At 37.8% G+C, this 16,356-nt stretch overlaps 2 protein-coding genes across 2 annotated transcripts; one reads left to right on the top strand and one right to left on the bottom strand.

Moving 5' to 3' along the window:
• The first annotated feature begins 1,810 nt into the window (after window positions 1-1,810).
• On the top strand, window positions 1,811-2,806 carry LOC135638267 (uncharacterized). Its single transcript, XM_065151327.1, has one exon. The coding sequence runs from the start codon at window positions 1,963-1,965 to the stop codon at window positions 2,467-2,469; it is 507 nt and encodes a 168-aa protein (XP_065007399.1). The 5' UTR covers window positions 1,811-1,962; the 3' UTR covers window positions 2,470-2,806.
• Window positions 2,807-4,380: 1,574 nt separating this feature from the next.
• On the bottom strand, window positions 4,381-15,093 carry LOC135638216 (probable protein phosphatase 2C 35). The gene is made up of 5 exons (XM_065151236.1): window positions 13,737-15,093; window positions 5,530-5,661; window positions 5,228-5,447; window positions 5,077-5,144; window positions 4,381-4,922 (listed from the first exon to the last, which is right to left on the bottom strand). The coding sequence occupies exons 1-4, from the start codon at window positions 14,697-14,699 to the stop codon at window positions 5,128-5,130; spliced, it is 1,332 nt and encodes a 443-aa protein (XP_065007308.1). The 5' UTR covers window positions 14,700-15,093; the 3' UTR covers window positions 4,381-4,922; window positions 5,077-5,127.
• Window positions 15,094-16,356: the final 1,263 nt, after the last annotated feature.

Below are 16,356 nucleotides of genomic sequence, written 5' to 3'. Positions count from 1 at the left end.
TGGGATGTCTAACCTACTTTTCCTTGTATATGATATTTAGGTTGCCCCTATTGCTTGTCTATGACCTAGGTGCCATTTTGTTTGGTTGCCCAAAATCTATTATAAAGACCTATTGTTAAAAATAATATCCTTAGTATGTCATTGTCGGTTACAGGTATCATATAAGCCTATAAGCCAATTAACGAGATTCAACTTCGATGTTTACCAGCTCTGACTCTACATGATGATGTTTTCCATCTTTGACCTTTTTCGATGAATTTTTCTATCAAAAAAATTTCATGATTTTTAATTTTTCTTGAGAGATACTTATCATTTTCAAATTTTTCAAAGAGTCATCATCCCTATTTCCTACCGAGACAATATGTTACACCGAATGGATCAAATAATATGATAAATCAATTGTCACGGTATTATTAATCAATCAAATCCTTCATGTATAAGATTTATAATATCAGTTATAATATTTTTAAATAAATTTATAATATTTTTGGTACCTCCATTAATTCATTAAAAAAAATTATAATGGAGACAAATGATCTCAAAACTTAATAGAAACTAACTCATATACAAAAATATGAAATCAAATAGATTTTCTTATTAGTTTAGGAACAAGAAACTAACTCATATATAAAAAATAAAAAAGTATCAAATAGGTATTCTTGAACTAGTGAAGGTTCTATTTTAATTATAAGTCTTTCTGAATAGAGATATATGATATTTTTCTAAGACACTATAAGCATATTAAAAAAATATTATAATTAACTGAAGAACTAAAGCAGTTCAGGACTGGTTCATAAGTAAAATAAGATATAACTCCAATTATTTATTAAGGAGTATTTCAAAGATTACGATGAAAAAGGAGCATCTTTGAGGAAAAAAAAATTCAAAAATTCATCCTAAATATAAGAATTCAACCTCATTTTCTTTTTCTTCCTTACGAGAAGATAACATCGAGAGTGCAATGAGAGGGGTCAGACGACGACGAGTGACGTCAATGATAGTGGCAAGGATCAATGGCGGCGATGATTAATAAGAAATTATGAGGAATAGAAAAAAATGATAATATTGATATTATAAATAGTAAAATATCAATAAAAATAATTTAAATAATAAAAAAGAGACTTCTAATTAAAACCTAACTCACGATTATTTCTATCACAGCAACATTTTTCTTATATAGTATTTTAATTTTTGGGTCGGTTACAATGTATTTTAATATAGTTATAATATTCTAGTTTAGCAACCAAAAATTACATTTTTAGTTTAAAAATATTATAATATTTACACTTATTTATTGTAAAAAAATAGAAATAAAAAACGATAAGCTATTATGTTTTTTAAATGACCTTACAATAGATACTTTTGACTACTAAATTAAAATAATGAAAATATTATAGATTCACTCAAAAACATTTTAATTGGTCTGTTGGCATACTTACAGATTCACTCAAAAATATTTTGGTTTCATTGAGAAAACAAAAATATTTTGAAAAATAAAATGAGTATATGATTAGAAAACCTAAAAATGTAGGATTTTTCCCAAGGAATCGTCCATTATACATTTCGCATCGTATCGGTTTTCTACTATAAAAATAAAGAAAATATTGTTCCTATTTGGACGGTCAGAATCGTGATGAGTTAAAGGCATCGAAGACGGCGATAAAACGGCGTCAGCTATACGTTAGATGCCCGTTTACGTATACGTGTGGGGGCCCGACGATGACCCCTTCCTCCGGTCCACGCGTCCCCACCACTGTCACCCACCGACCCGTCTCCTCTTTCCCCCCTCGATAAATGTAGCCCCCGACAGGCAGCCATTCCCGATCCCTCGGTTTCTTCTTCGTCGCCTCTTCTCCTCCGTCTGCAGGGACCGGAAAGAGCGGAGGAACGAGGAGGAGGGCCGAGATTTCAAAGTCCCCTCCTTTCTCTGTCTCCTTGTCTGCGTTTGAATTCGTCGCCGTTATGGGAACCGAGGTGTTGCGGCCCCATGACTGCCTCCTCCGCCCTTCCCTCGCTCTGCGGAACTCCAAGCCCACCCGCAGGAGGAGGGACTCCTCCCTAAAAAGATCGGCAAAGCCCCGCCATCCCGCGCCAGGCGGAGGCCACCTGGTCGTGGGACAGGTCGCGATCCTCCGGCGAGGCGAGTCGCTGGAGGCCGAGAAGGCGACGAAGGGCGAGCCGGAAGCGGGGAGCGGCGGTTGGGGGCCGGCGGTGTTCGTCACGGGGCGGCTGGGGCCGGGGCCGGACCCGGGAATGATTCCCAGGGAGGTCCCGCTGCTGGTCCCAGCAGCGGAGGCGGCGGCGGGGCTTCCGGACGAAGTGTACGCGGGATCGGGGTTCGTCCTCTCGCCGTCGCCGCGGGCGCTGCCGCTGCCGACCTTCTCGAGGAAGAAAGAGGGATCCGTGGCGGCCGCTGTGGTGGATTGCTCCGCCACCAGGGATCTGAGGCGGTTGCTTCGGCTAGATTGAGATGTTCTTGACGGATCATGAATCAAAAAGAAGAAACGACGAAACATTCTCTCTCTTCACGGGATCACATATTTTAATTTTTGGTGGGATTTTTGATAGGACGGATTAAATTATCAAAAAAAGCTGGATCTAAAGTCTGTATGTGAGGGAATGAAGAGAGAAAGGCGAAAAAAAAAAAGAAGGGACAAATAGGTGGAAATATGCACGAATTGTAGAGTGTAAAAGAAGTTGTATGTATATTGATCTTAAGTCTCACTCTGGAATTGGGGGCTTCAAAAGCAATCATCGTCGCATTACATTTTTTTTTTATATTAATAATAATATTTTGTTCTCCTCCCCCTTTGCCTCCCCCTTCACCTCATCTCATTTGTCCTCCACTTCTTTTCCCTTTCGTCGTCTTCTCTTCCTCATTCTTCCTATCTACCTTCTCCTTCTCCTCTTTTTTCTCATCTCCCTTTACCTCTTCCTCATCCTTCGCTTCTGCCTCCTCCTTAAGCCTTCTTCTTCTTCTACCCCTTCACCTCATCTCATTCGTTCTTCTTTTCCTTTACCTCTTTCCCTTTCATCGTCTCCTCCTCGCCCTCCCTATCTACCTCCTCCTCATCGTTTGCCTCTACCTCGTCTCTTCCATTTCTTTTTCTTCTAACTTATCTTATTCCTTTGTCTTCTTCTACGCCACTATCTCCTTCTCACCCTCCACCTCTCCTTCTATTGTCTCCTCTGTTGCATCGCCGAAGAATTTGTGGGTGTTATTGCTATCACCAAATTGTTGAAGGAAGATATCACCGTTGCATCGCTAATACCTTAGCAACATTGTTGAAGTCTTGGCTGCATTAGTGAATCCCTCACTGCACTCAATAATTCAGTGAAGTTGGAGGTGTTCCTTGGGTATTTTAAGCAACTTGATGTATTGTTTCTGTATTCATTAGAATTTGAAGCATTAGTCTTATGAAGATTTTTTTTAAGGTAAAAATTGAAACATAATTATAAGATCTTTAGAAGATATATGAGATGTCAACAACAACTAGATCACTATATCATAATTAATGCTCATGCAAATTTTCATGGGTGGTATAAATCAATATTATCAATTGTAATGTAACATAGTATCTTTAATCTTTTTTGTATAATTTAATTTTGATCATTTTTTTTTATTGTTTGACTATAGGAGATTTTTTTTTTATAGTATACTTATACAAGTTTTCAACAAATGCATCACAATATTATAAAGTATTATAAACTATTGTTAATATAAAATACAAGTTACACTCAATTACAATATGTTTTCAAAATTTTATCAATTTCAATATTTTACCATTTTAATATTCTAAAAAATAAAATATAATACTAATCATCTTTATAATCATGCCTAAGTATATGGATATTTAAATATATTTGGTGAAAATTGAGTAGGTTACACTTGTTTTGAACTAAGTTAAATTCGATCCCAATAGGTTTAAAAAATTCTTCAATATTGATATTTTATCACCCTAAAACCATAAAAAAATGATACTAATAGTATTATAATCATGTCCTAGTAATTCAATAAAAATTTGGTTAGGCTCATAAAAGTTTATTGAGTTATACTTGTTTTTTAACAATGCCAATCTTTTTATCAAAGATTCTTAAAAAAGAAAAATAATTATATTAATCATCTTACAATTATGTCTCAATAATTTTGTGAAAATTTGTAAGTTTTGTTGAAGTTGACTGAGTTAAACTCATTTTTTAACTAAGTTACACTCCATCACAATATGTTTCTAAAAAATTTCTCATTTTGATATTTTATCATCCTAAAATCTTAAGGAAAAATAATAATAATCATCTTGAAATCATTTCCTAATTTTTTCACTTAAAAGTTGACTTTCCGTACCCCCTTGTCTGGTTTGTGCACAGGATAATAATCTTAAATGAGAAAAACTAAAAAAAGATGGTATTAAAGTGGAAAAGAATCCAATACATCCTCACCATAATTTGTGTCCTAATCCATTTGATGGCACCACATCCATGTAATAAAATTAGAAATTACTTTAAAATAAGCTCGAATTCAATATGGATAAAAAAAGTAGCATACAACCATTTCTACATCATCCACCCTCATTATTTAGCCTTTATGTTTTGGAGATTCACCTTAATTTAGAACGGTTGCAGTAAGCGATCTCCTGCTTCATCTCCTACATGACAGAATTATCTGGTCATATGGCAATGAAGATGAATGCCCTGTAGCACCAATGGTCTGTCCCAAGCCATTGAAAAAGTCACAGTAACATTTTGCTTGAAGGGGCTCTCGAACACTTGCATTGTGGAGGACACGACAAAGTTATTTTATAGAATGATCTATAATGATAATGAAAACATTGCCAAGATGACAACCAAAATCTCCTTGCGTTGGATGCTTTGAAAAAAGAAAACATGGGACCTTCTCTTGTGCCTTCTGCTGTTGCCGGAATATGCTGTCAGTCACAAGGATCGGATATAGTTAGCACAGTAAACAAGAAGGGGATTTCCCTAACAATTAAAACCCAAGCACTTAAACTGCTACTAATGGGAAGAAGGATGAAGGATAGAGATAATTATGTTTAAAGATCGAGTAGTAATCCCACATACCAGAAATGAAGAGGTTAGAATAAGAAAATATGAAAAACCGTTAAGCTCCAATCAGTGTGGATTAATCTCTGCCATAATTGAAAAGATCACAACAGTAAGTGTTGGAAAAAATAAAGAGCTGAGGAAGGACTTAAGAGAACAAAAGGCATACCTTTTAAATGAACAGAGTGAGTTGGAGATCTTGCAACATATGCAGGACTAAAGTTGGCTGAGGAGTCTGGAGGGCCTGACTGCAGCTCCTGGCAGCTGCCTTTTATTGGATGGTTAGTATCGGACTGTGATACTATGTGCCTCTGGGCTTTTACTTTCGCTGGACTGAGGGGAATACTGTTGCTGGTATGGATGGTTTCATTGGTTGCCTCGGCGTATGACTGATTCAATTTTTGCAAAGGGTTAAAAGTTATTATTCAAAGGAAATTCACCTAATATTAGGTAACAAAAGGTTGAACTTACAGCAACCATGTCTTTGATCTGCACAACAATAATTGTTATATCATCTGTCCGGTTTTCATGCTCTAACCACAATTTGTAAGATTCAGCAGCAATGGCTGAGCAGGCATCCCGAGGATCAACAAACCTGGATACCTGAAGAAAAGGAGAGCGGTCCATAATGAAAAAGCAAACTGATGTACACAGATTAATTAAAAAAGTCTAAAGATCACAAAAGGTATAGCAGTTAGCAATGATTGCAGACTGTTGCAGGCTAGAGTGGTGAATCAGCAACTCTGAAAAGTTGAAGTGCATAATTCTTTTACCAGTGAGAATGCTTGATACTTTGCAGTATTGGAAGGAACAAAATACTGTGCAAATTGCTGGTCGAACTAAGATAATGTCAAATAGATTCATGATTGAACATACAGAAATCATTTATGATTCTTTTAAAACCCAATCATTGATGTTGTTCTATTCCATCTGGTCTTCTAATTAGAAACAAAAACCCATGAGATTTTAAGCCCATTTGACTCTAAAGTACTGAAAAGATGACTTGATAGACAATATAGGCCATTCATCTTTGGACAAATAAATGAATGGACAAATGGATTTCAAATTTTATGATTTTTATAATGGATTCTTTAGAGGACATGGATCAATTTCAATTGTTTAGATCTTTCATTTAGAACCCCAAGAAATATGGCCTTTGACTTCTGAGTTTTGAGCAATATGAATTATCTGGATGTTCATGACAACTTTATATCACACCTCTCTTTACACACAACACAGAGATAATCGATGATTTATATAAAGGGATCCAAGGGCCAAGAATTGCATGCAAAAGATGTCTGAGAACTCATTGTGAAGAGTGCATGTTTAGAAATGCATTCTACAGTATAAATCAATAATCAGTACCTTAAGATGGTGCCAAAATCTCATGGCAAGGAAATGAAAAAATCAAAAGTCCAGACTAAGTCAAGAAAAAAAAGACTTTGCCAGATTGTTGGGAATTAATATCAAGTGCAGTGAAAATAACATGCAAAAGATGATGCCATCAGCAGATAATAGAACAAGAAAAGGAAGAGGTGGAAAATATTAGAGGATAAAAGTTGCACAGGCCTGGTTATTTTGGCCCCCAATGTGAAGAATGGCTAGCCTAAGCAAGTAGTGTGACTATATAAGTGATGCAAGCAAACAATAAGTTGCTTGAATACAGCTGAAATTGACCTGAACATACCTAACTTCACTTGCAAGACTTAAGTAATGCATTCTGGATAATTCTATAAATTTTCTGAAACATTATTTGCTCCTTGACTAACTTTTCTCTCTCATTGGTCAAATCATATGAAACTTTGTTTATGAATGTAATCCAATAATGGCAATGGTAGAGTCACCATGGAATAAATTATCTTCAGTTTCATCTTCAACCATCACTCTTGAATCTTGTATTTGGTGCTAGAATAATATAGGACCTCAGTTTTTAATAAGACTCTTAACCTCACACTGAGTTAGAATTTTCATATAGAAAATGTTCTTTTCCTTTTCCACTTTTGCATTACACAACCTTGTTAGAAGCTAAACCCTCTGCTGTCATCTCCTTCCTAACATCATGTTTTGCCTGATGTAGGTCATGTTGGAATTTGAGTTTATGTGCTTGCAAATCCAATTAGAATCCTGTGACTCGACTATCCAATGCTCTGTCCAACTTCGATTATAAAATATAAACCCAACAAAGTGATGTTTAAGGGTAACTATCCAATTATGGTAATCCTCCATGTGGCTTCATAGTTTAGGTACTTCAGAGTGCTACTTTAACAAAACTGGATCTCTACGAGGAAGTTCACCAACTTGATGTAAGGAACTAGATTATCGGGTTGGTGAGAATTGGACCAATAACTTGCTTAATTATTGGCCATGATAAACTATTGCAACATAGAGTCAATCAGTGAGGATGTTAGTGTGCAAGAGATGCTGAAGATGATCAAGAACTGAAACATCTAACTTATAAATCTAGTCTTACACTTTAGGAACGAATCAACTCATAAGTTTCTTATTTAGTTCCTTAGATTCCAATCTACAACATTTCAGCAAAATGTACACATACAGGAGAGAGAGAGAGAAAATATGGACCCTCACAAACACTGATCTAACCAGTCCTCAAATCCTTACTAATAAACTCATTACCCTCAACAGGCAACTTCACCATAAATGGTCTACCAGCGGCAAGATCCAATTGACTAGGGATGGTGACAAAAACACTAAATTCTTTCAACATCTCTGCACTTCCAGAAGATGTAAACACTGGATTAATCTGATTAAAAGCCCAATTCAACCAGACAGCCTTGATGCTGATTCTATTCTCCATCACTTTGCTCACTGGTACGTTGAACTTTGGAATATTCCTGCTTCTGCCCCCTCTCTGGACTGGTCTTTGTGCTCGTCCCTCCCCAGACTTCAAGACCAGTCTCATCAGACCCTTATTCAGCCTTTCTCACTAAATGAAATTAGGAATTCTCTTCCCTAAATGGGTACCGGGAAGAGCCCAAGCTCTGACAGCCTTAGTGTTGAATTTTTTAAGGGGTTCTAGAATATACTTAATAGACACCTCCTGGACTCTTTTAACAAGTTCCACTCCTCTACTACACTACCGGTCAGCTGGGGACACACCTACTTGGTTTTCATACCAAAGACTCCTAATGTGATCTCCGTTAAAGATTACAGACCCAGTGTCCTTTGCAATGTGGTTTACAAAATTCTGACCAATGTTCTCTCAGATCATATGAAAAGAACACATGAGCAACCTCATCAGCCATGAACAATCAGCTTTCGTTAAACGTTATCCATGTTGATATTTTCATAGCCAATGAATTCATTCACACCATGCACCAATCAAAGAGCAAAACCTCTCATCCTCCTTAAGTTAGACATCAAGAAAGTTTCCGACTCTATCTCATGGGAAGCCATTATTTTCACATTTCAACTTATGAACTTCCCTACAAGATTCATCTGATCGATCTCAGCCTCCCCTACTTTTGCTTGCCTTATTAATGAGGAATAGTTGTGCAGATCCCAGAGTTCTCATGGTATCAAATAGGGGGACTCATATCAGATCCGACCTAGTATTTGGGTATGGTAAGAGGGCTAGAGTAGAAAAGGACTATCCGTGGATGGAGTTAGAGGACTAATCACGGTGTGGAGCCACCACTGAACTACGCTTCCCATGCACTATGTTAGGATTTGATCTGAGCAATGCTGGACCTTGACGGGGACATCAAGCCCTTGAGTGGGGAAAATTGTAATATCTCGATTAGTCACATCGGAAATGGGCAAGATTAGGATTGACTTATAAAAGTCTGATGAACATATTATTAATAAGTTTAATTTAAGCATTTTGGTATGGTTTAGACTAAACGAAGTTGATAGATCAATTAGCTCATCAGGCTTAAGTTGTGATAATTTTATAAAAATATTTTAAGATTTAGAATTTTATTTTTGGATTAGAACATGTCGAAACTATTCATGTCATATATATTGAATACATGATATTTGATTTTTACATTTGAATTAAGAATGTCATTTCCTTGTATTGCAGTTTATCTTTTAATCTTATTTTCTAATTCGTTGTTATGTTTTAACAACTTATTGCTAATGAATATATATGTTTGATAATAATTCCATGATGTTATAATTTGAAATTGGAGAAATTGGTTATGATATGGGTTGAAATAGCCCATAAGCTAGGCCCAGCCAGTAGGCCAAGCCCAACCCGCAAGTCAGGCCCTAGCTCGTAGGCTAGCTCAGCCAAACATAACATGGGCAGTCACGTGCGATACATATGACCAACCCATGGACCATGGGCTAGCCTAGCCTGGTATGGTGTATATACAGTCATGTACAGTGCATATGACTTATACATTAGCTAGCGCAACCTAGCCTAGTATCATGCAGTTATTCGATTAGGGCCCAAACATTAATTAAACTAAATCAGACTTGATTAGTTTAGATCGATTCAGGGTGATTCCGAATTGGTTTGACTTATTCAAGTTTGTTTAACCTAAACTAAACCTAATATAATCCAAATTATACTAGTCTAGGATAGTTCCAGACCAGTTAAATGAGGATTAGGGATCGGTTCAACTAAGTTCTAGTTAAATCGAGTTCAATTGGATCGATTGAACTAGGAATCAAGTCAATTAAGGGCTAATTGACATTATTTGACATTAATGATGTTTGAAAGAAATATTTTAATATGTTATTTCATCCCGATATAGACATAACCAATATGAGATGATATTATTTCCCTGCCGAGGGCAGGTAGGACGATTCCCTTCGGGGATTAACAGGCCGTCAAGCATAGCGGTTGGACAAGTCCTCTATCCACTGTTGGGAGAAATGTGTTCCCACTTGAGCGGGTGAGGGATACCACTCCATCCGTTGTTCAGAGTGCGATATGGGTTCTCTCCATTTACTATTAGGAGGAATCCATCCCGTAGAGTATGTCTCTCAATCCATTATTGGGAGAGTGCAACATCGAGTATGATGTATGTCTTTGTTATCTAATTATTATATATGTGTTGTATGTGGCTGATGTATAATTTTGTTTATTACATAAGAATTATCATTATTTTTCTAATGTATAAGTATTATAATAAATCGATATATTATGATTTTATATTAAATTATTGATATTTGTATACGTTCATGAATATTAAAGATTATTTTTATGATTTTTCAGAGGTTCCTATCAGCATGTGTGTTGTTGATATGTTTTCATCTTATATTTATTTTCAGAGTAATCTATTACTTTGTAATATATCTGAGGCTTAGGTGGAAGAGACTTTTTTGACACTTGAGGCTCTATCAAGAAGACATGGCTATTTTTCTAGTTAATAAAATATTTACTATTATAAAGACAAGGATTTGAATTCAATGATGAAAAAAAAGAAATGTATTCTATAAATTATAAAACAATGATTTATTATTTTTTATAAATATGGGATGTGAAACCCACTCTCCTCCTACCTCTTTATCATGGTCCAACAAATTCTCTCCTCCCTCGTATCGTAGACTATCATGAACAATTAGGTTATTCCTTTCAACATTAAGGGAACCAAGATCTCCCATCAAATGCTTGCGATTGACTTCCTGCTTTCCTTCAAGGCTAATCATAAATTTTGCAATTGTATCCTCAAAATCCTTGAAATTTGCTCTAATCTATCCTTCCTCAAAGTTAACCGAGCCAAATCTAACATTTATTTCCTTATACAATATAAGGCTGAAATCAAACATCACATAAGTAACTCCTTGGGTATTAAGGAAGGTACATGGCCCTTCAAATACTTGGGATCCTATTTGTCTAAAGACAAACTTTAGGATAGGTTCCAAAATTCTCTTATTGACAAGGTGGTGTAAAGATTTACTATCGCAAGCTAGAAAGCCGGTCCCCATCAACTCTATCGTCAACTCTCTTCCCATCCATATCCTTCTAGTTCTTGAATTTCTGATAAACTATTAGCCAAGTTCTCTAAATTAACACATGATTTCTTTTGGAATAATTCCCAAAGCAAGCACAAGATGCATCTCATTAGTTGGGAAAACATGACTCTTCCTAAGGAGCAGGGAGGTCTGGGCATCCGTGACCTCATTTATGTTAAGAAAGCCATTGGCGCTAAGAGGATTGTCCCTATCTTGAACCAAGAAAACACTCTTTGGGTCAAGATCTTCCAATCCAAATATGATACTATTCACCCTTAGAACCCTCTAACATTAGGAAATCCTCTCCTTCCTTTAAATCCATCCTCAAACTCACCACCAGCATCCATGATGGGTTTCGAAAACTTATTAGTAATGTCTCCTCCACCAAAATTTGGGAAGACCCCTGGCTGGATAATATACCCTTCAACAAATGGCCCACCTTTATCAAGGTGAATGAAATGAGGTCATATGTTTTTGTCTCGGATCTTGTTTCTAACTGTCACTAGAACTCTACCACACTTGAGGTCTTATTTCATTCCCTACTTGTGAGTCGTACCCAGGCCATTCACTTCCCTCTTTACCCTAACAATGACTCTTGGGTATGGACTCTCAACCCAACAGGCACCATCACAATCAGTAGTGCTTACAAGCACTTGATCAAATACTACACCTCGAATGAACCTTGGCAGGGTTGGAAGGCGATCTGGCATCTTTCCATTGCTCCCAAAATCAGTCTTCCTTTAGAAACTTTCTCGAAACTGCCTCCCTACTTCTGGCTTCATCTCCAACATACTCCACAACCAACAAGAACACTGCTTCATCTGTTATTTACATGTTGATTCTGTTCGGCATCTTTTCTTTGAATGTGCATTTGCACAAAGCTACTGGGAATTATTGCAGCAGTTTTTAAATTTCTGATTTCAGTTTCTTCCCACCTGGTTTTTAGGTAACTGGATTGAGGAAGATCCCTTCTTGATAAGACTTCTCGACTAAGAATTGTATCCATTATTGCCACCTCCCTTTGATTTTTGTGGAACAATCACAACGATGCCATACGTGGCAACCACCTTACCGGTCCATCCTCCCTTTTGAGGAGGGTGATGGTAACTGCCTATGATGCTTGTGAGTCCATCTATAACCCTAAAGGCTCTGATGAGGGGCCTAGTGAAAACCTGGATGATGAACAGGTTAATTTTGATTTTGTGCTTGAGACTGACGATTCTTTTCTCTCGGCTGACCTCCCTGCATGGCTGATTATTGTATAAAGACCCCCCACAATGAACCAATCTGGGTTGGAGGTGGATGTCGCAGCGCATTCAATCCATTGATGGCCGAGACTATGGCCCTAGCGGAGGGTCTAAAAGCTGCAAACTCCCTACTACACTCCTCTATTTGGATCAAATTTGATTCAAAAGAACGAAACAATTTTGTCATGGTAATTTATCCTATTCTCTGGTTTTTTGCAGAATTTATTTTCTGATGTTTTCCTTTTTATTTCCAAGCTCAAAGTTGTTAAGATTTCTCATCTGCCTAGAACATCTAACAATATAAGCCACTTGTCAACTTTTGGTAGATCACAATCTTTGCCCTTTTTGTTCCCGGGTGATGATGCTTGGACTCAACCTCGTTTACTTACTGATTAAAGCAATATAGTGACTTTTCCTTTTTTTTAAAAAAACAATGGAAAAGGTACTGAAGTTTAAAGGGGCTATGGATCAAATTCTATAATCTCAAAGAAATCAGATTATGTACTATAATTCACTGATGATCTAAAAGAAATCCATTAAATATAGGAATCTGCAACTCAAGTTGGGTTTTCTTCCCCAATGAATATATTGCCAAAGAACATGTGATATGAAGCGAAGTCAGCTACTGAATTACAAAATATTTTCATTCAGTATCTAAAATACCTGTGCTGGGTATAGCATACAAAATCAAGTCTAGCAAAATCCTCTCTGAATCATACCAAAAGTAATTTTTAGTCACATACAAAAAGCACCACATGATGTTAACCTTTCTAATAATCTATTGCAGACCTTTTTCTAGTCACCACCACTACCTTTATAGGGAAAGGAAAAAGTCATCAGGTACATGGCATAAAAAAAAAAAAACCAATCCCTAAAATGCATCTCGTAGGCTAGTTGCACAGGATCAGATATGATGGCTATCACTCTCTACACTTCCAAGAAGAAAGAAGCCTAACATCTTCTGTAAGAGCTAACCACTTGTGGCATGCCTCAGTAAAGAAACATCTAATGGTTAGCCCTCCCCTGCTGTCTCACCTCTAAGTGTTCTATCAGTCCTTGATCTCCTTTCCTTCTAAGAAATCCTTGTTGACCTATTAATTTTTCCGACCCACTACCTCAAGTGGTTCCACATCCCTGGTGTTCTATAGCATCATAACAGATAACAAGATGTATTAGTGAGGTTCTTTCTTTTTCTTTTTTTTTTACCAGTGAGGGTAGTTCACTTGAAACAAAGACTGTCAAATTAAAATAAACTCTTAGAGGGTCTACTTGAAAAGGAAAAAAAACTAATTCTGTGTATTTTAAAGCATTGTCAAATGTCAACTACAGAAGAATTGTAGCCTTTCGAATTACTATTTCAAATATTTAAATTATTGCATTCATTTTAGTAGGGAACTGAGCTTACAAACACGCATCAACTAGTATCCATAGCATGAACGAAACAATGTAATCGGCAATACAAGCAGGAAGCAAAAGTGATGTGAAGCAGTCATCTCGCAGACTTACCATGTCAACCGCCGCTTGACTTGATAGGAATTCAAAGATTCCATCACTTGCCACAACAAAGAAGAGATGGTTTGGTGTGATCTTCACAGTCTTAACCTCCGGAATGGCAATCACCCCTATACTCTCGGCTGTCGAGTCTCCCACACTCCTCGTGAACGCCGTGCCAGGATACATGCCATTCTGCACCCACAGCCTTGGTGGATCCCCATTGCCGTCCTCCTCATCGCCCCAGCTCTGTATGTCAGGATCCATCATCCCCTCCACCTGATCAACGCACAACACCCTCGCCCCGGAGAGCCTCACCCTCTCATACTCATCCTTCCGGTACGGCGTCTGGTCACTCGATAAGTCCTCGGCCACGACGCGGTTCCCATTCCAAACCCCAGCCACCGCCCGTGAATCCCCCACATTCGCCACATAAAGTGCTCCACCACTGACAAGAACAGTGATAGCGGTCGTGCCGCTCATCGAATCGTCGATCTCGCTGTCGTGCAGCGAGGAATTAGTTGCCAGAAAAGCGGACTGATAGGCCTTAATGGGGTCCTCCGACAGGCGAGCATCGCTGGCCAAGATGTCTGCGAGCTTGTCGCGGACGAAGTCGGAGCACTGAGCGCCGAACGGGCCATGGCCATCGAAGACACCGAAGAAGTGGAGGTCGGGGTTGGCCTGGAAGTTGGTCCTGACACAGAAGCTGTCCTGGTTGGCGCGGTCGGGAGAGTCGGGGTAGTAGCCGCGCTGCGTGAGGGAGGCGTAACGGAGGCAGAGACCAGCGGAAGGGACGGTGGCGGAGCCGAGCGAGCCGCCCGCGCTGGAGAGCCCCCGGCGCTGCGGGGAGTCAGTCTCGTGGATCCTGAAGGAGTCAGCGCCCTCGCCGGCGTCGTCGGTGGCCAAGGAGGAGGGCTGGTAGTGGCAGCAGCAGAGCCTCGCGCAGCGGCCATAGCACTTGCTCTGCACGCAGCCCATGTCGGCGCTCGACCCCTCGACACGACTCGAGTGGGGATCAAAGGCAAAGAAGTGGCATCAAGGATTTGAAAGACCGGGGGGAAGAGGGTTTCCTCGGAGGAGACGGGTTTCTTCCTAATGGGAAGTGATCTCACTAGTAAAGTTGAGATGATTGGAGTGATGGGTTTGGAAGAAGCAAGCGAGGAGGAGGAAGAAGAATTAAGTGTTCCTTGTAGCCATGACTTGCATGAAATGACAGAGAAGCGAGAGGGCCCAAAAGGCCAAGTGGGGAAGGGAAGAGGGTGTGCTTCTGTTCAAAAATCGAAGTCTCTGTGCAATGCATCCCCTTTTTAACTCCCCTCCATATTATTATTACCGTAATGAATAGTCAAAATTGGATCAACTGAATAGTCAAAATTGATATACATTTTACCGTAATGATGGATTTGACGTGTCCATCGGAATTTTTTTTATATTCAAGTGGGGTTGGGTATGATTAGGTAAAATGTGTGTTGTCACAAACTTTTTGCTCACATGAATCTGACTCTCTCGGATTTTTCTGATGCGGATGCAAATGTTAATTGATTTCTACCCGTTAACCTAAGAAGAATGTTCTTTATTGGATTTCCCATGTACAACATTTTTTTTCTTTGCCTATGTAAAAAAGCCTCATCAATAATGTTTCATCTACATCGATACAACAGAGAGAGAGAGAGAGAGAGAGAGCAAGTTGAGAAGCCTTCAATTGGTCGTGCAGCTATCATTTTGACCATTTTTTTGTCTAGTAATTGATTGTCTAAATTTGAAGGAACAGTCAAAGGAAGGATACTCTTCAAAATGTTGTTGCTAGCGAGTGGGTATTAATAGAGAAGGGACGTGTGTATGGCAATCATTGAAGCTAATCAGCCATTGAAAGTGACAAGAACGTCCCGTGATCTTCACAATTTTAGATTAAAATTGAAAGAACAAAAATATTTCGATAAGCAGTGTTTAATCAAATAATAGGATATTAAACTTAAGAGGAAAGATTAAAAATAACCCAAAGGCATGAATCACTATGTGCATGTAGCGAAAAATATTTCTAGGGTCGTCGTCTGCTACATGCAAAAATAGTAAAGTAACAAATCTTAAACAAAAGATATAAATAAATAAATAAATCGAAGAAAGATATATTAAAATTTTATATTTTCCTTAAATATTTCAATAGTGACTCACAAAAATATAAAATTTTAAATAAATATATAGTGTGCATTTATTGTGCGAGAGATATCTTTTCAAAGATTTAATTTTATTTAGTGAAATATGCATCTAATTGACTGAATAGAATGAGCCAAGAAGTATGTCCCTTTAATCTAGATTTCAACAAACTCACATGTCATGGGTGTTCTCCATAGATTTGTGTTTTAATGACCATACATGAATATCTTGTTTGTTCATAAGTGATTCTAAAAATTATATATGAATTTTCTCATATGAGTCACATATAAAAATATTACTTTTTTGTCTCTTTCAAAATTATACTCTTTTCATATCTTTATATTACTCTTTTCAAAATATTATTTGGTGATATATGTATGATTTGAGGAAATCTTTCTACTCTATTGAGGAAAATCTTATATTCTGTTGAGGAAAATCCTCTCTCCTGTATAAATAGGAGAGGGACATATTAATGTATTCA

Source organism: Musa acuminata, chromosome BXJ3-5 (assembly GCF_036884655.1).
Source record: "Musa acuminata AAA Group cultivar baxijiao chromosome BXJ3-5, Cavendish_Baxijiao_AAA, whole genome shotgun sequence".
NCBI classification, from domain to species: Eukaryota; Viridiplantae; Streptophyta; class Magnoliopsida; order Zingiberales; family Musaceae; genus Musa; species Musa acuminata.
The sequence above is the reverse complement of the archived record's forward strand: the minus strand, read 5'-3'. Positions and strand labels throughout refer to the sequence as shown.